The 26,636-nt window shown below is 41.4% G+C and overlaps 1 protein-coding gene across 1 annotated transcript; it reads left to right on the forward strand.

Annotated features, from left to right (window-relative positions):
• The first annotated feature begins 13,852 nt into the window (after positions 1–13,852).
• LOC109905251 (fibroblast growth factor 18) lies at positions 13,853–26,063 on the forward strand. Its single transcript, XM_020502525.2, has 5 exons — positions 13,853–14,780; positions 14,953–14,989; positions 19,125–19,302; positions 21,258–21,364; positions 24,227–26,063. Exons 1-5 carry the CDS (start codon positions 14,749–14,751, stop codon positions 24,503–24,505), a joined length of 633 nt encoding a protein of 210 aa, XP_020358114.1. The 5' UTR covers positions 13,853–14,748; the 3' UTR covers positions 24,506–26,063.
• The last annotated feature ends 573 nt before the right edge of the window (positions 26,064–26,636 follow it).

Genomic DNA, 26,636 nt, shown 5'->3' on the forward strand with positions numbered 1-26,636 from the left:
TAGCTAACACAAGTGCCATTGGAACACAGGAGGGATGGTTGCTGATAATGGGCCTCTGTACGCCTGTGTAGATATTCCATAAAAAATCAGCCGTTTCCAGCTACAATAGTCATTTACAACATTAACAATGTCTACACTATATTTCTGATCAATTTTATGTTATTGTACAAATGTTATGTTATTGTACAAAACGTTAAGAACACCTTCCTAATAGAACAGCCTCAATTTGTCGGGGCATGGACTCAACAAGGTGTCGAAAGCGTTCCACTGGGATGCTGGCCTATGTTGACTCCAATGCTTCCCACATTTGTGTGAAGTTGGCTGGATGTCCTTTGGCAGGGGGACAATTTGTGATACACACGGGAAACTATTGAGTGAAAAACCCAGCAGCGTTGCAGTTCTTGGCACATGGTCAGTCTCTGTCATGGAAAGAGCAGGTGTTCTTCATGTTTTGTACACCCGTTTTACAGTTGCATGGCGGGAATGTCGACTGGAGGAAGGAAGGCAGGCATTGGGCAAGTTCAAAAGACTACTTGTAATTTCATCTGATATTTCAAATATTCTTGATACGTATGACGCATGACGGTTCATAGTGAGTGGTTGTTTATTTATGGCTTGTTGAGATCAACATATCCGTCCATTTTTTTGTCTGTTCTTTCCCCCTTTTATCAGAATAAACGAAACCTAGCCCTGAGGCATTTGTAAAACAGCTTCACTTTTAGTAGTGTAATCAGATAGCCGTCAACACCTGGCTCTCACACTGGTTCCTTTCACTAAATAAATGCTGTAGTCTAGTAGTTTAATGACTTATGTTAGGTGACATTATGATGGATCCTAATTGAAGGGTGGATTGCTTTCTAATTGCTGTAAGTTGCATAACTGAATGCACACTACATTGCATCATTCAAGTAAAGCTAATACATCATGCTTCATGTTTGACTACTTCACATTACATAGAATATATTACCCTTTTAGCCATGGGTAATGTATAATGCTGGGATCACACCAACTTTGGCAACAGCGGGAAGCACAGTCCTTTCAAAAGGAGAAGTCTGGCTCTGCAGGGACAAGGTTACATTGCCGTTGCCTCATCAGAAGATGATTTTAAAATGGCATTGTTTACACAGAAATATGACATTTATGGGCCACTTATCTAGATTAGAGAACAAACTCAAAAAGTGCGCTCACCTGACCTGAGACATGAGCTTACCCGTTCTTACCATCCATAAATATGACGCACATTAGTTATGAATTATGATTCCAATTAATCACTTAGGACCAGTCACCACTTGGTGGCAGTAATGTCCATGGCTTACTTCAAAGCATGCTTCACCTAAGTATGAATTGATTGTCCCCCAACTGTGATATAGCTCAGACCTTCCTTCTGTGAGCTATGAGAATCGTTCCCCCAAGTCAGTGAGTTTTCCCTGTAGCTCGTAGGAAGTGAGACACGCTAAAGGATGTAAGCAGCACGATGACACATCACTTTATAGTCCTTGGAGACGACTGGCAGGCACGTGGAAAGCCCCCTGCTGTGCTTGACTTGAATTCCAGGCCAGGGTTTGACTTAAATGCAGCCTGGAGGTACGGGAGATAGACGATGGGAGGAAAAGATTGAGCGGAAGGCTAGGAGATGTGCGTCAGGTCTGAGGTTTATCGGCCAATGCCAGTGAGACTTGACAACGCATAGGGAAATGTCGCCCTTTACGCTCACTCTCTCTCTGCACGTTGTGGAGCGTGACATTACTGGCCACATTCGTGACAACCTATGAAGGGTTATCATGGGCATCTGAACAGCACTGAACATCACTGTTCACATCTGAGATATGTTATTTGTGCTGTTGGTCAGTGTGTTCTCCTACACTACTGGGTGGACTGGTTGTGGTAGAGTATGGATACAGAGGATGTGTAGATTCTGCAAAATTGTACAGTCCTGAGTGGACCTCAGCCACCTGTCCTTAGACTGATCTCAGATCTCATTGTTTTACCAATGTTTTTACATCTTGATCCTTTGGACCTACAACCCAGTTCCAGCCTTGTACTAATCCTCCTTCAGTCAGTCAAGGGCTTTTTTTGATCATTAGATGAGTTTAATTGTGTGTTAGTACAAATGGTTACACCTCGTTAAACTGTAATAGAAATGGAATCAAATTGACCTCACCTCTGGCAAACTACAGAGAGGCGTACTGCAGCCACCTCTGGCTGACTACAGAGACATGTACGACAGCCGAGGGCCCTATGAATAGCTGAGGTCGACTGGTGTCTTGACCGTGTCAAATCCCCCCCCCCCCCCCCCCCCCCCCCCGAGATCTCTTTTAGAAGTATTGTTATTTCCGTACTTAGCAGACAACTGTACCCGGACCGACCGACATAGCTTACATTTCAGTCCTTACCAATTCGTAATGGCTGCATATTCTACTCAGGCTGACTTGCACTCAGAGACATTCTAGCAGTAACCTTCAGCCTCTCACAGCTGATATCGAATTGGACATAACTATAATCACAACGCTCTGACAACGTCACTTCAAACATGTCCAGTGCTGCAACGACATTAATGTAGCGTTAGGGGTGCATAGAGTCTTATAGCTCTGGCGTAAGGCATACAGCCAAGGTGTAGATGTTGTTGACCATAGATCTTTCCTCACGTTAGGGGCATATCAATGGGCTGAGTGTGGGGTCTACCTCCCTCCCGCCCCCTTTCAAATGTTGTGACCTTTCTTTTGAGGAAACACTGTTCTATATGCCAGTAAGTGACAGGCTGACACCACCTAGATACAGCCAATTAAATGAACAAGAAGAAAAAAAAGAGGGAACATTTTAAGCATTCATGGAGAGCTTTCAAAATGGAACTGGAACAATGAGTTGGCCTCGGGGGAAAAAGTGATCATGCTGGTATGTTTATATTAGACAGAAAGGAAGCCGTCATTGTAAGGGATTTATTTTCACAGGAACCACTTTGACAGTCTACTGTCTCTTGACAACAATTCCTTGGATATACTTCTTACTTCCACACATATGTACATCTTTATAGGCAGAACGCAGGCAGCGTTTATTTTTCAGCTCTTCTTTTAGACGGTTACTTCTAGGCCAATTACATTGTAAGGAGGTTTTGGGGAGTAGGGTTTATCCAAGGATGGGGGACTTTGCTAGAACAACTTCCCAAAACACACGTTAGGAAGAGATCGTCTGGAGGAGGAGGGTGGGATAGAGGATGTGAGGGGGTTCATCATCTATTCCCATAAGTGTCCCGGACCAGTAAAATACAGTGTTGGGTACAGCAATAGGCCGCGGTTATTAATAAGAGGGGAGGTGTGCTTTGCTCGACAAGCGCCAACACGCGGGAGCATTACCTCCACGGCTGGCTATGGCAAAGATGTGAGCTGCATTCCTCTGCCCACAAACCCAGGCTTTTTTCTAACCAACAGAGCAGAAGCAGTAACAGTAGTTGGGAGATGTCTCACTTTAGCAAGATAGTGAGGACATGTGGATTTGTTGTGGACTTGTTCAGTAGTGTCTGTGTTGCAAGTTTGTGTTTCACCTCTTTGGAGCTTGGATAGAAAGAAGTGCATGTGTGTGATGGACACGTTAACCTTTAGCATGCAATGTCTTTCATCAGCTTTTGCTCCAGCCCTGCTGCTCTAACACACCTCATTCTGCTCATAAAGGTCCTGAATCAGGTGTGTTAGAGTAGGGCTGGAACAAAAGCCTGCACACCCAGCAGGGTTACAGGAGGAGACTTGGCCACCCCTGTATTAAAGGCCCAGTGCAGTCAATATTCTGTTTTTCCTGTGTTTTATATATTGTACAACTGCTGATGAAATTTAAACTGTGTGAAAAACATTAGCTCAGTGTTATTTCCTAATAATTGCTGGTTGAAAATACAAGATACACAGGACCTTCTAATCAGCAGGTTTGCATGGGCGGGAGTTTCAGCTTTCCATGGTGACATCACCATGTGGTAAATTGGTTAAAGTATCAGGAATCAAAGTAAGACCCAGATGCAGACTGTCGAAGTAACAATGTTTAATGTTCCAACAGGGACAAGCAGAAAACAGGTCAAGGCAGGCAGAGGTCGGTAATCCAGAGGAAGGCAGAGGTACAGCGGGCACAGAGTCCAGAAAACAGGCAAGGGTCAAAACCGGGAGAACTAGCAAAAAGAAATAGACAACAGGAGCAAGGGGGGGGGACGGGACACTGGTAGACTTGAAAACATACAGGACAAACTGGCACAGAGAGACAGAAAACACCGGGATAAATACACTGGGGAAAACAAGCGACACCTGGAGGGGTTGGAGACAATAGAGACAAGTGAAACAGATCAGGGTGTGACATAAAGGTACAGTGCAGCCATTTTCATCTCAATATCAAATCATTTTCTGGGTAACAATTAAGTACTTAACTGTGATTGTTTTCAATTATAATGGCTTCTTAGCAAAGATCAATTTCTCAAGCAAGGAATTTGAAATAGTTTTCCGCTAAAAAGCAATTTTTGCCAATTTTTATTTATAGTAAGGTACTTAATTGTTACCTAGAAATGCTTTGATATTGATATAAAAACAGATGCATTGGGCTTTTAAACAATCAATTAGTGTTGCGATTCACCATAAGTAGTGACACATAACCCACCATGTCTGCCTCTGTAGACTTTGGCCCTTGAATGAGTGACCCTTCGATTGGTCATTTTGTGCCTGTGAATTCATGCAAATTGTTTGAGTTGGATAACAAAAGCTATTATTGAACCCATAATAAAGTAACATCATGTTGTGAGTGTTCAGAAGTACCCTACAACAGCCCGTTTGAGGACATTTTATTGTAACCGCTCTCGTCATGTGGTTATTTAGAGTGTCACTGCAAAGGTGAGATATGCTACGTGGAAAATACTTCCAATTGAGAGCCCTCATTTTCCTCATAAAGGTCCCCTGTTGCTTCCCTCCATTTGAGTCCAACCCCAGCACAAGCCTCGGGCTGTAGGTTATTTAAGCAGACATTTGGCTAACATGTCTCACTCACAACAGTGGAGTTGAATAAAGCAATTTGTCAGTCCCCAAACACTTCCAAGAATATGATTGTATCTGTGATGAGTATAGCCCCCGAGGTGTGAGGGTATTTAGTACTCTCACTTAACCGTAATGGGGGAACCTTCAGTATTCAAAGAATGATGGTAGCTTTTTTTTCAGCTAAAGCGTATCTGCTCTGGAAGCTCTTATCAAGATGAGTTGAACCCATTTACAGCTAAATGGTGTGTGACAAGCGCTATGATTTGCTGCCTCACTCTGTGCCAATGTGATCGGTTCTGCATATGTTGTCTAACGCATAACCTATGTAGTTTACAGTGGTGGAAAAAGTACCCAATTGTCATACTTGAGTAAAAGTAAAGATACCTTAATTGGAAATGACTCAAGTAAAAGTGAAATTCAACCAGGAAAATACTACTTGAATTAATGTCTAAATATACTTGAAATCCTTTCAAATTCGTTATATTAAGCAGATCAGACGGCACAAATTTTATTTTATTTTATGGCTAGCCAGGGGCACAATCCAACATAATTTACACACAAAGCATTAGTGTTTGGTGCCTTTGCCAGATCAGAGGCAGTAAATATTACCAGGGATGTTCTCTTGATACAGTAAGTACGTGAATTGGACCGTTTTCCTGTCCTGCTAAGCATTCAAAATGTAAAAAGTACTTTTGTGAGTCAGGGAAAATATGTGGGAGTAAAAAGTACATATTTTCTTTAGAAATGTAGTGGAATAAAAGTAAAAGTTGTCAAGAATAAAAATAGTATTTTTACTACCCCCACAAAAAACAAGTAGTACTTCAAAGTATTTTTACTTAGTTACTTTACACCATATCATATTTCAAGTTAGCAGAATCACATGAATGTGTTGGGCTGATCATTTATGTATAATATAGTGCTTTTAAAAGTATTCTTCTGATATCTATTTTGGGAAAAACATTTTATCTAAATTGCTACATATTCATAGTATTATGTATTGTTTTGCATGTAAAACAACATATTGTATATTGTTGTAGACACAGTTTACACTAGTCCATGAGCTTAATTGTCAACATGCACTTCATTAGAACAGATTTAATATCTATTTCTTTTGCACGGAAGACACACCTGGCTTCAAATGCGATTTTTGCACAGAACATGAATAAATTGTAGCGCACGTGTAGCATTGAACACTGAACACTCATAAAACAATGTTCCCAGACAACTCATCTAGTGGAAGGATCAGTTGCTGTTTGGCCCCACTTAACGTCCGCCCCTGCACATTCTGCTAAGGTTGGAGAATATACAGGTCTTATTGCAAAGAAAATGTACCATTTTACTCAAGGGGTGCGTGCGGTGGTGGATTGATTTATAACTGACAATGCAAAACACCCAGGTGTTATTCAACTCAGCCTATTTGAGCAAAGAGAATTGGTCATTTTCTGCAACACCGTTGTGCATGATTCTAGACACTCCTCACAGTTAATATCATGATGTTAATAACTAGTGTTTAGTGAGTTATCATAAAGGAAATCCGTTGTTGCAGATTTCACAGGAAAAATGTAGTCTATAACATAGTGTTTCCCCTCCTCAAAAATGAAGACACTCAAGCAACAACAGAAACTCGAAAGGTGTTGACTAATTCCGTGTTTTACAGTGGGTGGAGGTATCAGTCTGCTCGCCTTTTTAAATCTTCAAATCTACATCTGGAAAAGCACATTTTTTTCCTTCTGCAAATAACATCTGCAGCTAAAAGCCCAGACAGGTAGTTAGAGCTGATTGGTCATGGATGGATTCCCCCCCCTCTCTCCTTCTCGTTCTCTCTCTCTTCTTCTCTCTTTTTTTCCTCTCTACAAAGCCCAGAGGCTAGTATTTCACTGATTACAGAGTCCCCCATTTGAATGGCCGTTTGTGTATTGTCAGAACAAAGGGGCGAGGAGGCTCTAAAGAGGTGCTAGACAGGGGAATGGATTGGGCTCAACCATTAGGCTGAGTGGAGTTGCAGGTTGAGGCTAGCTGCAGGGGCACCCTCCAGCGCTGAGGGGACTCCTCCTACCTACTGCGGTTGCTGCTATCGCTAAGAAGCTACATGGCTTACTGGCGGTCCATCAGAAGGGGAATTGTATCAAATAAAATAAAACTGTATTAGTCACATGTGCTGAATTCCTTACGAGCCCCTAACCAACAATGCAGTTTAAAAGAAAATATGAATAAGAAGTAAAAGTAAAAAGTAATTAAAGACCAGCAGTAAAATAACGAGACTATATACAGGGGGGTACCGGTACAGAGTCAATGTGCGGGGGCACCGGTTAGTTGAGGTAATATGTACATCTAGGTAGAGTTATTAAAGTGACTGCAGAAATGATAACAACAGAGAGTAGCAGCGGTGTAAAAGGGGGGGCAATGCATATATTCTGGGTGGCCATTTGATTAGATGTTCAGGAGTCTTATGGGTTGGGGGTAGAAGCTGTTTAGAAGCCTCTTGGACTTGGCGCTCCAGTACCGCTTGCCGTGTGGTAGCAGAGAAAACAGTCTATGACTAAGGTAGCTGGAGTCTTTGAAAATTTTTAGGGCCTTCCTCTGACACCGCCTGGTATAGAGGTCCTGGATGGCAGGAAGTTTGGTCCCAGTGATGTACTGGGCCATACGCACTACCCTCTGTAGTGTCTTGCGGTCAGAGGTGGAGCAGTTTCCATACCAGGCAGTGATGCAACCAGTTAGGATGCTCTCGATGGTGCAGCTGTAGAACCTTTTGAGGATCTGAGGACTCATGTCAAATCTTTTCAGTCTCCTGAGAGGGAATAGGTTTTGTTGTGCCCTCTTCACGACTGTCTTGGCTTGCTTGGACCATGTTAGTTTGTTGGCGATGTGGACACCAAGGACACTTGAAGCTCTCAACCTGCTCCACTACAGCCCTGTCGATGAGAATGGGGGCATGCCTGGTCCTCTTTTTCCTGTAGTCCACAATCATCTCCTTTGTCTTGGTCACGTTGAGGGAGAGGTTGTTGTCCTGGCCTACCACTGTTGTGTCATCTGCAAACTTAATGATGGTGTTGGTGTCGTGCCTGACCATGCAGTCATGAGAGAACAAGAGGGGACTGAGCACACACCCCTGAGGGGCCCCTGTGTTGAGGATCAGCGTGGCGGATGTGTTGTTACCTACCCTTACCACCTGGGGGCGGCCCGTCAGGAAGTCCAGGATCCAGTTGCAGAGGGAAGTGTTTAGTCCCAGGGTCCTTAGCTTATTGATGAGCTTTGAAGGCTCTATGGTGTTGAACGCTGAGCTGTAGTCAATGAATAACATTTTCACATAGGTGTTCATTTTGTCCAGGTGGGAAAGGGCAGTGTGGAGTGCAATAGAGATTGCATTATTTGTGATCTGTTAGGGCGGTATGCAAATTGGAGTGGGTCTAGGGTTTCTGGGATAATGGTGTTGATGTGAGCCATGACCAGCCTTTCAAAGCACTTAAGTGCTACGGGTCGGTAGTCATTTAGGCAGGTTACATTAGTTCTTGGGCACAAGGACTATGTTGATCTACTTAAAACATGTTGGCATTACAGACTCGGACAGGGAAAAATTTGAAATTGTCAACGAAGACACTTGCCAGTTGGCCAGCGCATGCTTGCAGTACACGTCCTGGTAATCCGTCTGGCCCTGCGGCCTTGTGAATGTTGACCTGTTTAAAGGTCTTACTTACATCGGCTGCAGAGTGCGGGATCACACAGTCTTCCAGGACAGCTGGTGCTCTCATGCATGTTTCAGTGTTATTTGCCTCAAAGCGAGCATCAAAGTAGTTTAGCTCGTCTGGTAGGCTCGTGTCACTGGGCAGCTCTTGGCTGTGCTTCCCTTTTTAGTCTGTAATGGCTTGCAAGCCCTGCCACATCCGATGAGTGTCAGAGCCAGTGTAGTATGATTCGATCTTAGTCCTGTATTGACACTTTGCCTGTTTGATGGTTCGTCGGAGGGCATAGCGGGATTTCTTATAAGCTTCCAGGTTAGAGTCCCACTCCTCGAAAGCAGCAGCTTCAACATTTAGCTCAGTGCGGATGTTGCCTGTAATCCATGACTTCTGGTATGTACATACGGTCACTGTGGGGACGACGTTATCGATGCACTTATTGATGAAGCCAATAACTGATGTGGTGTACTCCTCAATGCCATTGGAGGAATCCCGGAACATATTCCAGTCTGTGCTAGCAACAGTCCTGTAGCATCTGCTTCATCTGACCACTTTTTTATTGATCGATTCACTGGTGCTTCCTGCTTAATTTTTGCTTGTAAGTAATCAGTAATCAGGAGGATAGAATTGTGGTCAGATTTGCCAAATGGAGGGCGAGGGAGAGCTTTGTATGCGTCTCTGTGTGTGGAGTAAAGGTGGCCAGAGTTTTTTTCCCTCCATGTTTCACATTTAACATGCTGATAGAAATTTGGTAGGACGGATTTAAGTTTCCCTGAATTAAAGTCCCTTGCTACTAGGAGCGCCGCCTCTGGGTGAGTGTTACCAGACACCGCTGTTCTATCCTGCCAATACAGCGTATAACAGGCCAGCTGTATGTTGATAATGTCGTCGTTCAGCCACGACTCCGTGAAGCATAAGATATTACAGTTTTGAATGTCCCGTTGGTAGTTTAATCTTCCGCGTAGGTCATCGATTTAATTTTCCAAAGATTGCACGTTTGCTGGCAGAATGGAAGGAAGTGGGGGTTTATTTGATCGCCTACAAATTCTCAGAACAGCCCGCACACTGGACCCTTTTTCTCCGCCTTCTCTTCACGTAAATGACGGGGATGACGGGCCTGTTCCCGGGAAAGCAGTATATCATTCCGTCAGACACGTTAAAGGAAAAAAAGGATTCTGACAGTCCATGGTGAGTAATCGTAGTTCTGATGTCCAGAAGTTATTTTCGGTCATAAGAGACAGTAGCAGCAACATTATGCACAAAATAAGTTTAAAAAACAAGTTGCGCAAAAAAACCACAATTGGTTAGGAATACGTAAAATGTCAGCCTTGTTCTCCGGCGCCATGTTATTCCAATCCTAACCATACAGCTGACCTCTGGGAGTGAAATGGGACTACATTCTCAAAGCCCACCTCTACCTGAAGAAGTATACTCGCCCACCCCACAGTTTAATAGCAATTAGATGGGTTGATCCATTCTGTTAACAGTTTTTGACCTTTAAACACTCACTAAATACTTCTCGCCCACTGACTTGAAGGTAATGACTTCAAATCAAAGTGTTTACCGCCTGAGGTGGACTGACTAGGTCATGAGGTTGGAGGGCTGTGGCATGGTGTCGACACGGGCATAATCTCACGGAAGCCTCTTTTTGGAGTTGTTTTTAGTTGGTTGTCGAAGTTACAAAATGGTTACACATTTAGACACAGACACTTCTTTCAAATATATGGTTGTGTATGTACAGTTGTATAGCTTGTTTGACACTTTCCAGTCTTCAAAACTGAAAGCTGACAGTATGGATTGAGTCAACCATTCTGACCAGGTTCTCCAAGTCTTGCAGCAATTTTGTGCCACATTACCAACAACCAGCACCTTAAATGGGTAATTACAGCAATCCAACAAACAATTAGGGGGTCATTTCGATGCAGAAAAACTTCAAGAGCTGACAACAAATTACTTACGTCATTTTGCTCCCTGAAACTTCTTTCACCAGTCCACCCAATTCTTAGCAGTTATTATGTCGTTAGCGCATAACTCATAGAATTCAGCATGGGCTTGAAAGGTTAAATGAGCCTGCACATTAGCCTCTGCTATCCAAGTGAATCTTCATATTGTGCCAAAGATACAAAATGGACCAGAAAAGTAGAGGTATGTGGCTCATTGATCAGTGTTATGAAACAAAAAATTTTTACTACATCATGACAGTTTTTGGCAGTTGCCTTTTTTCACCATCCATTAAGCTGGAGCCTGAGAGTAATTGTAAGAGGAGTTTAGTGAGGCGTGCAAATACATCATGAAAATGATATATGTTCGCAACTAGTGGCGAGGGATCCATACTGTGTGTTTGTTTTTTATGTGTATATGTGAGACCTCTGTTGAACTGAGAGGGAGAAATATCATCATTAGTGTCATGCTGGGTACTGAAGCTAATGGATTTGTCAATAGGTTCTGCATGTATCACGGTACTCTTGAGATTTTTTTGTCGAGGAGCAATAGTTTAATTTTGACCCCACACTCACATGGTCTCTTTCTCTCCCTCTCTCACACACACATACTGTGGCCCCCAACTTCAAGGCACACACCCACACACACTGTGGCCCCAAACTTCAAGGCAAAGATGCCCTAAATGACTCCAAGCAAATGTGATGGGGGACAAATGACAAAATACAAAATACTTCCCGGCTTTTCTTCAAGGCTCGCCCTCTCTCTCAGCGACACTCTTCTGGGCACTCTCTCCGTCACCCTATTGCACACCGAGGTGTCACGACCCCGCAGTGACCTGCTCCTGACTAGCCCACCTTACGCCACGGGACTCCGGGGGCCCAGGGCCAAAGAGCTAAGCCAACAGTGTGAAAGGGGCCGCCAATATACTAATGGGGTTGGGTTGATTCCTGGGAGATGAGAGGAAGAGGCTATCACCCGCCTCCTCACACGCTCGTTGGGCTGTGACTTGGAGTGAAAAGGGTCTGGACGGCTTATACGAGCCACTAGGTCCTTCTCGGCCGTCCCCTCACCTTGAGAATTCAATAGGATGCAGATGCCACCAAACCCCCCCCCCAGTCGATATGTTCGTGTCGGAGATGAAAGTGGGAAGTGAGGGGAGGAAAGGGGGGTGGCAGGGGGGTCCTGACACTAATATAGTACATTGGAATTCACTTACAGAACTTCCAAGTTCTTTTGTCAAGCTTAAAGGCCCGCTAGGCTCTTTGAACCCCTGGCTGACCGCCCTCGGATAGCTTTTTTTTCATCCTGCCTTTTTTTCTAGCGTCAATGAGATATTCTCCACATTCCTGATGACCGTCACGACACAGTCTCAGACATCTACCGGTAGCGATGATGGTGCAAAGCCACGGTGCATTTTGTAACAAACTCTCTTTTGCGGCTGTTACCCCAAGACCATTAGCTTACTTGCTTGTTCTTTTCTTCACTCAGTCAGTCGCTGTGGGTAACCTAATCCTAACTCTTGAGTTGCTGGCTTGCCTGCCCACCTCCCCCTCCTCTCCTCAGAAGGACTGAGACAGCTCCCCATTCATAAACCTCGACTCTAGTCATTGTCAACCAGTAGGCTCCACTTTCCACCCAAGAAAATTCTCAATTGTTGATCACAATTCTGACTAACCTTCATAGACACTTAGCCTAAATTCTAAATGTAAATGGTTCTAAGAACAAATCTGACATACGCCGTAGTTCGTGTCGCTTAATGTGACTGATTAGAGGCCAGAGTCAATGCAATGTATCCTCCATCCTAGAATAAACTATGGAATGGAAAAGTTTCTCCGTGTGTCATACCTGCTGTAACGTGGTTCTACCAGAGAGGTAGATACCATAGAAGTGCCACAAAACAGTGAACAAGTACTTTTTATTTTCACGAGTCTTCATCATTTATTTCAAGATTGCCACCAAGCTTTTTCAACATCTGACCGAGGCAGTCGAAAAAAACGTTGATTTCAAAAAAACAAAAAAAAAGTGAAAATGTGCAGGTAAGCAGTACGCAGGAGCTTCTTCTTTTGAAGCTTGCCACAAGTGTCACACAGTTGAGCAGCACATCAAAAGACACAGCTCTGTTCACTCTGTACCACAGCTCCTGGTTTATACTTTCAAGGCATTGGCACAAGCCTGTGCTTTGGAGGCGATGAGTATCTACTCAATGCTGGCTCCTTTTGTGCAGTATCATAATTATAGTTTATTATGCCTGTGGTTTTAATCACTTTTCATAAAGCTTCATTTTGGACTGCCAGCCAATGCTTTAAACATCTTGTCTTTTGTTGATTGTAAGTATTTTGGATGTACACCAAATGAAAGCCCCAGGTCAATCTAATCATCAGACATTCACACATTGTGTTTATTCCGCTGTTCCTATCATAAATTATTATATTTTGTGTAATTAGGATTTTTTAAAATTTTGTCAATGGAGGACCTAGGAGTTTCACAATTCTGGGGATAATATTTTGGCATTATATTGATTCACACAGCCACCCTACCCTCATTCTTGCCGGATATTCAAAGTGCCATCAACTATAGTTTAAATAGGTACCACTAACCCAATGGGAAAATTATGAATTTTTATTTTAAACGCATTGAGGATGGAATGCTGTAATTCCCGTTGTAATAGGACAATAAAGGGGAATCACACAATGGTCCTAAGTGGCGGGAGGGATGATCGATCATTCCACTGCGAGTTCAGAGGGCCTCGTAAACACATTCACACCTCTCTTTCATTTAAATGCGGGATAAGTTATAGCATATTATTGAAACATCGAGTTCCACAACAACCTGCATTTCAATGCTGTCTGGGAGAGTAAAGCCCAATCCACAAACGAAGTGGCCTCCAACATAACTTGAAACCAAGAGAAGCCGAGAAAGAGTAGTCTTGACTGTTGCCTAACCAACTCGGCACACAATTTTGTAATATTGTGTTCTGAAAATACATTACACAATGTTTATCATTACAAAGGTAATACAACAAAAACTGCAGCAATAATAAACTAATATTAATTCGATATTAATAATACTAACACTGAATAACAAATATATATATATAAAAAACAGATAGGCATTTATGAAAAATACAAAATATGATTTAAGCTTCAAATGAGAATCCACTATTCGCCCAAGTAAGCTATTTTAAACTTGAAATAGGCTTACACCTGCTTTTAAGGTAATATCGAATTTCTCCAAATAAAATGTAGTCTATATACAAAAGTTAAAAAAAAAAAGGTAAAAACAAGTCAATCAATTCGTGTGTTCCTCCTTGTACCAACTCCCTCCCAATCACTATCATTTCTGACTCGAGGAAAACATTCTCCAAACTGATGGCCTCTCAAAGATTACCCTATCAGGTGCAAACCGCTGACACGTTTCCACCCACCACCAACAGAAAAACCTCACTGTGCCCAAATCCTTAGCCGCAGATACTCCACTGACAGGCATTACACCATCGCCCCTGCTACGAAGATCTGCCGCTGCGTTAGATTCAGGTTTCATATTTATAGCTACCCTCTGGATCACACCAACGTTTTATCAGAACGCGAGGTATTCCACGTAAAAAAAAATATATATATATTTTCATATTCGATTTTACGCACTTGTCCCCTTTTGCCATTTTCCCACTGTGGAGTCGGAAGATTTAAAATGATCCTTGCAATGTGTAGATATCCCCCGCAGGTACGGACGGAACTGAAGTACCTCTGATCTTTGGAGGAGCACCTTTGGGAGGAAAGAGGGTGCGCGCAATGGATTTTTAAACAAGGGGAAATCTACTAAGCAATGGTTGCAAGTTGAATATTTCCGCGCCTGGCAAGACACCGCTGTCTAAACGGACCGTGAGAGCGGAGCTAGGAGATTTGGAGGCGGACAAGAAACAATACGTTACCTTTTCCCTCTGGATCATTTTCTTACAACAAGGAAGCACCTAATGTTGCATGCAGTGACATTTTTGCACTCCAGTTATTTATCATTACACTGGGATTCAAAGGCACCTCCGGGATTGTGTGCGTAAGGACGCTGGCGGGTCTATCCTCAACTTCTCTCGGGGCTTTAAAACTGTGGAAACAGGTGTATTTCAGCAAGTCAAGATGTCTGTTGTGCCTTCGAGGTTCATATACCTGTAAGGATTCCATCTTTCTATTACTTTCGTTTCTCAAAACACGTACATTCTTACCAATAGAAGTCGCTAAAAGCTACATAGTTGCTACCGTTGACATTCAGGTATGGATATAGCCGTTTATATTTTATTTAATTGCTTGTGATTAACCCCCTCCTCCCTTTTCTCTCTCCAGGTGTTTACATTTTCTGGTCCTCTATTTCCAGCTCCAGGTAGGTTGATTTGATTGTTCTGGTTTTGAACACTGCGTGTGTGTGTGTGTGTGTGTGTGTGTGTGTGTGTGTGTGTGTGTGTGTGTGTGATTTTGCTGGACCCATTCTGGATTTATTATTAACAAATACTCATACAATTGGATACAGTAACTATACACTATTTTAGCTTGTGGGTACTTTGCAACCTTGAACATACCTTGGTTAGACGCGCGTTCTTTTTCTCAGATTTCAGTTACTTTTTAGTGTTACCTTAATTAGATAAGATGAACACAATTCCCTAATTAAAGATCGATGTTTGTTCTTCATCAAACAAAAATACAAGCAAAGTAACTCTACCCTTGTTAAAATATAGTACATTTTATTGTAAGGAAATTGGAATGTAGAGGAAACTATCCTTTTGCATCTCGCTAATGAACGAGGCATCCCCGAGTGCACCAGATAAACCCACCGCGCTCAATTGAACCAGGCAACCAGCATTGAAACAGAGAAAAATTGAGATGAAAATACATTTCAAGGACGTTTAGATAATGATAATTTGCTGTTTTGATCAATTTCAGACTCGTGGATCTATTTTGTAATAATAGTATAAACCGCACTAACTCCGCATCTTTTACGCATGCGATTTATTTATGAACTTGGTTGTCTATAGCAAACGTCAGTAAAAACCCACATTCATTATTATGGAGTGTAACATGCTGCATGGAGTTAGATTTAACTGTTGCCTAATATTTAAAAAATGAATGCGTTTGGGCATGAATGTGTTGGTTATTTTTAGTTCCGTTTATTTGTCATGATGTATTTGGTGTAAATGAATAGCAGATACAAAGGGTAGTTTGGAAACCAGCATGTTATATTGTTGGATACAGTGAGAGGCAGCGGTTAGCCCACATCCTGAAATGCTTCCATGCCTCTGTTGTTGGGGTTAGTTTTGTAGTCTAGTCAGTATCATATACCAGGGTTGATGCCAATCAAATCTCTCAGGGATTACAGAGAATTACTCGATTTCTTTCCCCTGTCTCCAATGTAATGCTTATTAAAAGTCAGAGGCTATTTATACAGGGATAAGTAATTACATACAATGTGCCCAATCCCTTCCCCTTGATTGAGGTGATAAGATATCACCTAGTTTAAAATCTTAACATTTCCAGAGTTGCTTCAACAAGTAATCCTTTGCATTGAAGATGAGGATTAAGATTGTCAACAAACCACTCATGCCAAACAAATTATTAAAGGAGAAGCCCAATCCATCCAATGATGCTGCAATAGATGAAGACATAGAGTACAATCCCTCATTCTACCTCTTGGACATCACATCTCTGTCGGAGATGTTCTAAACAAATGGGTCAAGGGATCATGATTATAAAAACCTGGCATTACCCTTTCATAATAGAGGGGACATCTTACAAAGACACCCCTCAGCGAAGAAAGAAGCTGGTGGTTTAAAAAATAAATAAAAAATAAAAAGGAGACAACTGGGTTATGTAAGGGTATGTGCTCTTGTTCCAAAGGAATTGGCAAAAACAACACCAGTGTCAACTGTCTGATATCTCCCCCAACCTAGACAGTAATCACAATACTATAGTTTTAATTGCTTCCCATATCTGTGGTGATATATATAAATCGATATATGCTTCATGCTTTGCACGACTAATTGCTTCTGCAAAAAAAGAGGTAGGTCTCATAGAGGCTTTCTTGAAGGAAATACACTTTCGATAGACCAATACAATTGCGCAGCACAACCTTGATGGCATGTATAGTGTTTTGTAAACCTATGTGTGAGGTTCGCAGGTGGTAAGGTGTATCTGAGATGCAAGGGGGCTAAGCTTCCCAGCAAAGATGGTGCCAGACTTTTGAAGTTTCAACCATACCCATTTTCATCCCGCCGGTTGCGTTTACCTTCGGCCCTCTGCAGCGGCTTGCCTTTGTTTCCTCCGTGTGAAATGCAATTGTCTACAAAACACACCTTTATGTTTGTTTAGAGATGGAGAGATTTGATACAAATCCCAAAGCAGTAGTTATCCTAAAAGTATTTTAGTGAGTGCTGTCTTGGTGGTGAACTTTGTGGGTTAGTATAATAGACAGACCATTTCATTCTAGGGTTGTGGTGAGTTTTGGAAGCTCTATTAAGATGCTCTATTAGATTTGGATGTTCTATGACAGTTTTGAATGCTCTTTTAGAGTTGTGGAAGCTTTAGTGGAGATGTTGAAGCTCTATTAGATTTGGATGCTCTATGATAGTTTTGAATGCTCTTTTTAGAGTTGTGGAAGCTTTAATGGAGATGTTGATGCTCTATTAGATTTGGATGCTCTATGATAGTTGTGAATGCTCTTTTAGAGCTGTGGAAGCTTTAATGGAGTTCTGGATTCTCTATTGGATGCACTGTTTCTTAGGTACGGAAGTATGAGGTGTGTCATAATAACTTTCTTAATGTTCCTCCTCCTAAGCATTGACTAAATTCAAAGGACGTTTGACATAGAGATTTCAATAAAATTGCTTATTGATTAAGATGCATCTTTGTTTTAGGCAAACAATTTAATTGTAGTGTTGTACCATGGCATTGTTGAATACATGTTTCTGATTGGCTTGAAGGGGACTATAGAGCGTGTATTATTTCCCTATAACGCACAGTATATTTGCACGGTAGAATTCGATGGCTATAGTTCATTGTTGCATGTTCTATGTTTGAGCTGCTTTTGAATGCAAAAGTCGAATTGAAAACATCATTGGCATTGTTGAATTCAAATTTCATAATAGCAAGCTACGACTGATGGTTTGGTTAGCTAAACCAGCAAGTCTGTTTGTTTGGTTACCACGTCATCTACTGTTGCTATCTAGTGAACTTGCAAGATACTTCAGTGGATGTTGAGCACATTTATACCGGCAAATGAACACATTTTTAGCAGGAAATGTGTTAAATTAGACCCATTAGAAGGGATAGTCAGCTTGGGGCTCTATGTGTTCTCTGGAAAGCAATGTAACTCTGCTAGCGTGTTGTGGAGCACAACTACCACGTCAGTCGCATAGCCCCTTATTGATTATCCCTTACATTAAACATGATGTACAATTGTTTCATATTTTCAATTCATGTATTTGCAGTTGTTTCTAGACCATCCAAAAGTGACTATGCTTCTTAGTTGCTTCAATTTTCGCTGACACCTTGCTGACACTACTGGGATTTGTATTCAGATCAGTGGTTTGTTTTCCCCCCTGTGTTAAAGATTTGTTCTACCATGAGCATATTTCCCCTCTCATTCACTAAATGTCATTACTTTTCTGAGGTTAAAACAACAAGGAGTTGGAGTATGTAATGTGTATATAATTAGCCACCTGAGAGAAGCCACATAAAAAGGCAGTTACTATGTAATTACCACATGATACAGCTGGGGAATGGGATCTTGGCGCAAATCGAGATTCCAAGGGGTTTCGAAAGTATACGTTATCCTTCCCATCCACATATGGGTTTGGGTGACAGGGCACACAGGCTGTGTTCATTTTGACGTGTTGTCGAAGTCAGCGATTTCTTCCGTTTTTTGGGGGGGGGGGGGCTGACTTGTAAGTGCTGAACAGACCTTTCAGGCTAACAGTGTGAAATATTTGAATGGCGAATTTATGTTACAAGAGGCTCCCCTCCGAGTGTGTTTCTGTGGTACAAGCTGCCTCTCGCCATCACATCCACATCTCCACTGTGATTTATGGGCCTTACTGGGCCCTCAGGCAGATATTTGTTTGATGATAGCGTAACAGGGATGGATGCTTCAGGTGTATAATTGCTAGTGGCTTGCTTGCTTGTGGAAATGGAATACTGTTTTCAAGATATCCCCGGGCGCACAGACAGCTGCCTCAATACAAAGACATGCAATAATAATGAAGCATGTACCATGTTGTGCTTTTGTTCTCGGTGAACTTCTACAGTGTGTGCCCTTTGAATTTGTACAATGCCGCACAGTTTCATTACCTTGTAAACATGTCGTGTGGAAGAAACATGTCAGTTTAAATGTGCAAACGGAACTTAAAAATGTCAGCTTACAACTTCCAAGGTGTTACCTCAGTTTCTGGCCTTTAAGCAGAGCTTCACGACAGAGGCCCTGGTAAAAGCGGGTCTATGACCACCTGTGTCATGTCTTTCTCCTATAGGAATCTCAACAGAGCTCAGCCGATTTCAGGATCTATATTGAGAACCACACGCGGAACCCAGACGACCTGAGCCGGAAGCAGATCCGTATCTACCAGCTGTACAGCCACACCACGGGCAAGCACGTCCAGATCCTGGGCAAGAAGGTCAACGCCAACGGAGACGATGGGGGCAAGTACGGTACGGGAGAATTCCTGTGCACTTCACTTACAGACGCTTCAAGCCAGTTCCCCTCATCAATGGTCTTTATTGTGGGAAACATTTCCCATGTGAAACAGGATTCATTCGACCTATTTTGGACCGCTACTGGTCAGAGTTGGGTTTACATTTTTAATGAGTGAACTTTGACCCTAACTCAGCTCCTCCTTGATTGCTTGGTTAAGCCATTAAGATGATGAATAGTGTGGGAATTTGAGGCTATGAGCGTGTCCGGCCACAGATAAAGCACATCTAGAGGTACTGTATATATTGTCTTTATTCACTGTGTCTCAGCTGTGTTCCTTACACTGTTCTGGTCGGTGATTATATTGAGGTGGAAATACATCTAATTGTTGTCATGGAAAGTAATTCTGCGTGATGCCTGGCATAGTTCTTTTCAACTCTGTGGAGGGTTTATCAGTACTTGTCACTGTGGACATGGCCCATTTTCTATTAAAAGTTGGGCTGCGGTCTAGACGCATTTGTATGGGAGTGCTTGCCTGTTTGCACTCACATGTATGAGTCGTCAACAAGCACCGCCGGTCGACTGTGTTCAGTCACAGATGCACCGAGGCGAGGTTTCCTCTTGTTGCTTGTTAGAGCTTGAGTGGAAGCAGATTCAATGTTCCCCATGAGGAATTGCCAACCCTGCCCCCTCCCCTCAGCCCCAGTACCTGGCACCTGTGAACTCCCTGACACTGATTTAACAGGAGGCTCGGGAAGACACTCTTCTCTCCTCTCTGCACTAATCCTCACTCAGTCATAACAGCAACCTCACAATGGAGGGTCAGAAAGCATGGCTGAGAAATGGAGCCTCAGCTACTACAAGGTCAGCTACCCCACATATACACGCGGATAAGACAGAGTTATAATTCTCCCCAGGCAGCAGAGCTGGGCTAGAGAATGTGTCACATGCAATCCCACATAATTGATGCCACCATTTGTCCGATAGCATCTTATGTATCTAAATGCATAGTCACATTTGTTTTAAAAAATACACGTGAAACAGGCAGAAGTATTTTTTTTTTTTAAGGCAGATGTTGCACCTGTAGTTTCCGGTTGCAATTGAAGTCTCCAGTGGTACATGCATAAGTCCGAGGCACAGTCGTTTGCGATTCAGCGCTGAGAATGCTGTGGGGTTTCTTATTAAGCTTGGCCGCAGTGAGCGACACTACACTAAAACCCTCTTCAACCCGGGATATCACGGTACAGCTTGCTTTTTTCCATTGTAGTATGAAAGGGATGGAAGAGGGGCAGCTAAGTGTGGACTTGTGTCTGTCTCTGTCTCAGCTCCTCCAACTCCTCTCAGGAGCGCCAATGTGTTTCTCAAACCTGTGCATTCAGAGAAGTCTCACCAGTCATTTTATCCTCTTTGCTCCCTGGTTGAAAGGGCGGGATGTCTTCTTCCCTCTCTCTCTCAACGTCAGTTCTGAGATGAGTTTCCCACTCACCTACAAGATTGTTTTACAGGACAATTTTGGAGAACCCCCCCCCCCTGCCTGTCTCCGTTCCCTTGAGTGCCACTGAATAGGCCAGTGTGTTAAACAAATGGATCATCTTTAACTTTTTGATTGAGTGAGCACAGACTAAAGAGAACCTGAAACCTAATCCTGAGGGAGCGTAACCGCTCCAAAATGTTTGGCAGATCTCTTGCCCGCGAGGAGCGAACAGAAACAAAGGTGACCCCACAGGGGTTAAGGTTGTGCCAGAGCAAAAGAAGCCGCCAGCGTGCTTGTTTAGAATGGGTCGTTTTCAAATGTTTATGAGGCTAAAGTTGTATATTTGTTATTCTGTGGAGATGGCGAAGTCTATTATAGAGTATATTTCATGAACCAATAGTTATTATCTGTTTCAAATGGTCTGTATCAACTTAATGAATGTACTGTAAGTGGCTATAAGTATTCATTAAGTAAATGTGTTTCTCCTTCACCTTGTAGCTCTTCTTGTTGTCGAGACGGAAACCTTTGGGAGCCATATTCGAATAAAAGGGAAGGAGAGTGAGTATTACATCTGTATGAACAAGAATGGCAAAATAGTTGGAAAGGTAAGCATATCCTTGGTTGTTACTCTCTTGCTAGAGAATGGGGCAAATCTAACCCAAGGAAATACATGTTTTGCCTAGTGTCAATAACAGAATCTTTGAGTGATTCCAGTGGATGAAGACATTACTATAACTAACATTATTATTATTATTATGTGTGATAAAGATCCTCTTCAAAGGGGGAATCTACAGTTGCTACATCTGTTGGGACTTCTAAAAGAATTACATGTACACATTGATTCTTGAAGAATATAGCTTATAAGTGCTTCATGAGCTTAGTTCAACTTGATACTGTATAGTCTCAAGACAATTATAATGTTGATATCATGGATGGTCAGTCCTCGCGTTATAGCGCTGTCTATGAATTTAAGAGTGGTTACATTTCTCCATCCCCCATTCCGTAGATTTGTTACCGAAACTGTGGCGGTTATTTTTTCCAACTGTGGATTTACCCTTTAAGGATATTTTAGCAAGACTAAGACATACAATAATAATAACTTATTTATTTTCAAAACGCTATATCCACAAATGTTTCGCATTTGTGTTTTTCATCAGAAATGATTGCTTATGAGTTCCTTCATATGTGTGTAAAATATTACTCTTATCCGATTTTTCGTCATTTTTTAAATTTAATTAGTTAATGTTTTTTCATGTTTTTTTTTTTTTTAGCAAAACCCCTATATATCCATTGTTTAGCTGGAACGGAATGTTTGTGTCCTATATATTTGTCTGTGATATGTGGTTGTCTCAGCTAGCTATCTTAAAAGTAATGCACTTACTATAAGTTGCTCTGGAAAAGAGCATCTGGTAAATGACTAAAATGTCAAATGTAAATGTTTTACATACCGACCTCCTATTACTGTATGTATTTATTTATTTCTATATTTCAATATTGATGTCACAAATGTATAATTTGTACAGTTCAATTTGTTTTAAATGTAGTTATTTGTTACATTTAACTGTGTAAAACCAAGCAGCACTACTTATTTCTCAGAGCCTGGTGGATGTAGGCCGTCATTGAAAATAAAAATTTGTTCTTAACTGACTTGCCTAGTTAAATCAAGGTAAATAAAAAATATATAGCGTTTTGGAATGAAAATCTTCTTATGTTCACTTGCCGAACATACAAGCCAGGGTGGAGAGTGCTTTTCTCTGTGTACCCCTGACAGAAATCTTTTGATAACTCACTGGCATCCTGTTACGTAACCTGTGCTGTCCTTTTGATCCTCCACCAGTCAATTATAGACTGCAATCGTCACAATGCTTTGACAGGCTAATGGCCTCATAGCAGCATTGCCATTGCAATTATACCTCTTGTTCACCAGGTGGCGCCATGTAAAATAGCAGCAGCTAGGGAAAAAGTACCCAAATGTCATACTTGAGTAAAAGTAAAAATACCTGAATTGAAAATGACTCAAGTAAATTTGAAAGTCACCCAGTAACATTTAACTTGAGTAAAAGTCTAAAAGTGTTTGGTTTTAAATATACTTACGCATCACAAGTAAATGTAATTGCTAAAATATACTTAAGTATCAAAAGCAAAAGTACAAGTATAAATCATTTAAAATTCCTTTTATTAATGAAACCTGACCACATCATTTTCTTGTTCTTTTAATTTATGGATAGCCAGGGGCATGCTCCAACACTCAGACATAATTTACAAACGAAGCATGTGTTTAGTAAGCCTGTCAGATCAGAGGCCGTATGGATTACCAGGGGTGTTCTCTTGATAAGAGTGTGAATTGAAGACCATTTTCCTGTCCTGCTAAGCATTCAAAATGTAACGAGCACTTTTGGGTGTCAGGGAAAATGTAATGAGTAAAAAGTACATAATTTTCTTTAGGAATGTAAAAATAAAAAAATTGTAAAAAATAGTCAAGTACAGATACCGAAAAAAAAACCCAGACTTAAGTAGTACTTCAAAGTATTTTTTACTTAAGTACGTTACACCACTGAATAGCAGCATGTACACTCCCCTCCGTATTTATTTGGACAGTGAAGCTAACATTTTAAAATGTGTCTCTTTACTTCAGCATTTTGGATTTGTTTCATTTAAGGCATTTTGGAAATGTTTCATTTAAGGCGACAGCATGTCACCTTTTATTTGAGGGTGTTTTTATACATGTCTAGTTAAAAGATTAGTATTTGGTCCCCTATTTCTAGCACACAATGACTACATCAAGCTTGTGACTCTACAAACTTGTTGGATACATTTGCAGTTTTTGGTTTTGTTTCGGATAATTTCTTCCCCAGGAGGAACTGAATAGTGAATAGTGTATTGTGTAATTTTGGAGTCACTTTTGTTGTAAATAAGAATAGAAGATGTTTCTGAACACTTCCACGTTCATGTGGATGCTACCATGAATATGGATAATCATGAATTAATCCTGAATAATGATGTGTGAGAAAGTTAGAGGAACAAAGATCATACCTTCCAGAAATGCTAACCTCTCACCATTTCCAATAACAGGGGAGGTTAGTATTTTTTGTGAGGTGTGATGTTTGTTCCTTCACTTTCCAAATACATAAGTATGGAAGTGTATATCACAAAAATGTATAATTATTTTTTAAATACAAACATAGTTTAAAACTGAGAAAAGCAAAGTTTGAAATGTCTAGTAAGGTGTATGTGTCCTTACAAGAGCCATACCAGAAACACAATTTAAAAAGGAATGAAAAACAACTTTATGCAACTGTAGTAGTTCCATCTCTTTCTGGCTTATATGACATACAGAAATGCTTCTTTGGCAGTAGGTAAAATAGGTTTCCTTGATGGTTTGCCATTGTGGAATGCGGAAGTAGTTTTTTCACAGTGTTGGGAAACCAGGTGCTAAGTGTCTAAAACCATGTTGTTTCCCCTTGCAGCTCAATGGAAGGAATCAGGAGTGCGTCTTCGTGGAAGAATTCTTGGAGAACAATTACACAGCTCTCGTGTCGGCCAAGTACAAAGGGTGGTACCTAGGCTTCAACAGGAAGGGGAGGCCCAAAAAAGGATCGCGGACCACACAAACACAACAGGAAGTGCATTTCATGAAACGCCACCCGAAGGGCAAGGTGGACCCACTGGAAGAGTTCCGTTTCACGACAGTAACTAAGCGGACACGAAGGGCGCGTCGCTTAAAACAGAACCCCGAAACGAACTGATGGTCCGATGGGACAGCAGACACACTGTTTTCCCAAGGAAATCACGAGATTCTTGCCTTAAAACACCTTGAAGACTTTTGTAAAAAAAAAAGAAAAAAGAACGACGACAAAAAAAGAACAAACATTTCAAAGATGTTTTATTTTTATATTTCAGGAACATTGAACATCTCCCAAATGTTGGGTGTTTCTGGGTTGTTATAATTATTATAATGTGTCTTATTTTATTTATATCGGATAACTAAGGATGACAAAGGGCCCTTATTGCTTATCTTCAGCTCCTTTGAATTGCAAACTGAAGGCATATTTCTGACAATGAGGGTGGGAAGCATGAGTTTATAAATGTTATAAAAAGAAAGTGCTAGATTTGATTGGAATACCTGTCAGTTTTGTTTGTGTCATCCCCCCCGACAACACGGATCCCGTATTTCTACTGGAATCAGATGCCAGGGAGACGAGACGGAAAGAGGTGACAGTGGCAGGTGACACAGTCTACCTAGATAACTGTGCAGCTTTGAGTGCAATATTTGACAGTGCCCACTCTCCCTCCCCCAACTCTCCCTCCGTGTTGATACCTTCTGCCTGAATCGTTGCCTACTCTGGATGGAATGCGCTGAACACGTTGTGTACAGTGTGATTTCCTTGACATTTTTTTTGTACAACTGATGATTCAACATGCTTTGACTAGCCAGGCATCAGACAGACGGGGTTGTAGTTTTGTTTAACCTGAGTTGATGTGGCTCAGAAGTTAACTGGCTATTACGATGGGAAACGTAATATCACACCTTTAGCCTTACGCGTCTTACTGTGGTAGAAAGTTGGAGAAAAAAAGCCTAATGAATACTGGACAGCTTTTGAAACATTGCCTTATATGATGTTATCTGATATACTTCAGAATCTTTTTTTTTTTGACACAGAGCAAGCTTTCTGTTATTATTAACATCTGCATACACCAATTTTGCCCTGCTTTTCATAGGCCTACAACCAAAAGGTGGATTGTATTTCTGGTTGTTCATGGTGCACCCCAAGCACCCATGTTCAAAGAGACATCCCAAAAACGGTTAATCTTTAACAATGTGTTCAACCAAGCCAGTTATAATGTCGAGAGCACTGAATTGTTCAAATGTGTACTTAGACAGGTATAGAGTCATCCTATCCACCCACTATCTCTGTATTGTAAGACCTAACTCTCAAACCCTGAAAACCGTACAACCAGAAATATGCTTATTTTGGATTCAGGAAACAGACTGCAGCCATTACTAGACCTGACAACCAGGGGAGTTGTGATCCCTACAGAACATTGTAGATCATTACCATAGATGACAAAGTTCAGCCTCTATGCCTGGGTAGAGCCGTAGTAGCCTATATATTTGTCTACCATCTGACAGGTTTTGTATGAGATGCTACTAACAACATGACACATTTATGTTTTTTTTTTAATGTTTTTAAATGTATGCAAAACAATTTTAAGACTATTATAAGATATTTATTGCCTTTGTAAATACAATGTGATGAATTTATTTGGCCTCTGTTAATAAAATGAGGACTATATTTAAAACCATTTTTCTATGTGTTTACTTGTCCTGGTATTATAGTTGAGGGGCAAATGCATGCCTTTTCTCTCCTACACACTGGGGTTATATAAATTCACTAAATGCATTTTCATATACTATACAAACCTAAACGTGTGAAGGCTGCTTTTAACAGCAGTAGATTTCTAGGTTGAGAAATGTTACATTGCGGAATCATTGTAAGAGCTATTCTAAGGATTGGAAATGTGTTGTAAAAGCTGGCACGTTTACTATAACCTAACCATGAACTTTGATAGTACATTAGCTGTGTCTGTGCCAAGACCACATCCAACAGAACTTAGATATTTGTAGTTACTCACTGGGCAGTGGTACAGATGTCAATTCAATGTAATAGTTTTGATTTACATTTGGTTGAGTCGTCAAGTAACGTGACTTTAACGCGAAGTCAACAACAAATTTCACCATGTCATTTGATTTAGGTTAAAGGTTGGTTGAAAAAAAAAAACGAAATTCCCTTACGTTGATGACTTTTTGCAAATCCACCTTTATTCAACGTCAACACATTTACATTTTGAGGTGAAATGACGTGGAAACAACATTGA

This window comes from Oncorhynchus kisutch, linkage group LG15, assembly GCF_002021735.2.
Source record: "Oncorhynchus kisutch isolate 150728-3 linkage group LG15, Okis_V2, whole genome shotgun sequence".
Taxonomy (NCBI): domain Eukaryota; kingdom Metazoa; phylum Chordata; class Actinopteri; order Salmoniformes; family Salmonidae; genus Oncorhynchus; species Oncorhynchus kisutch.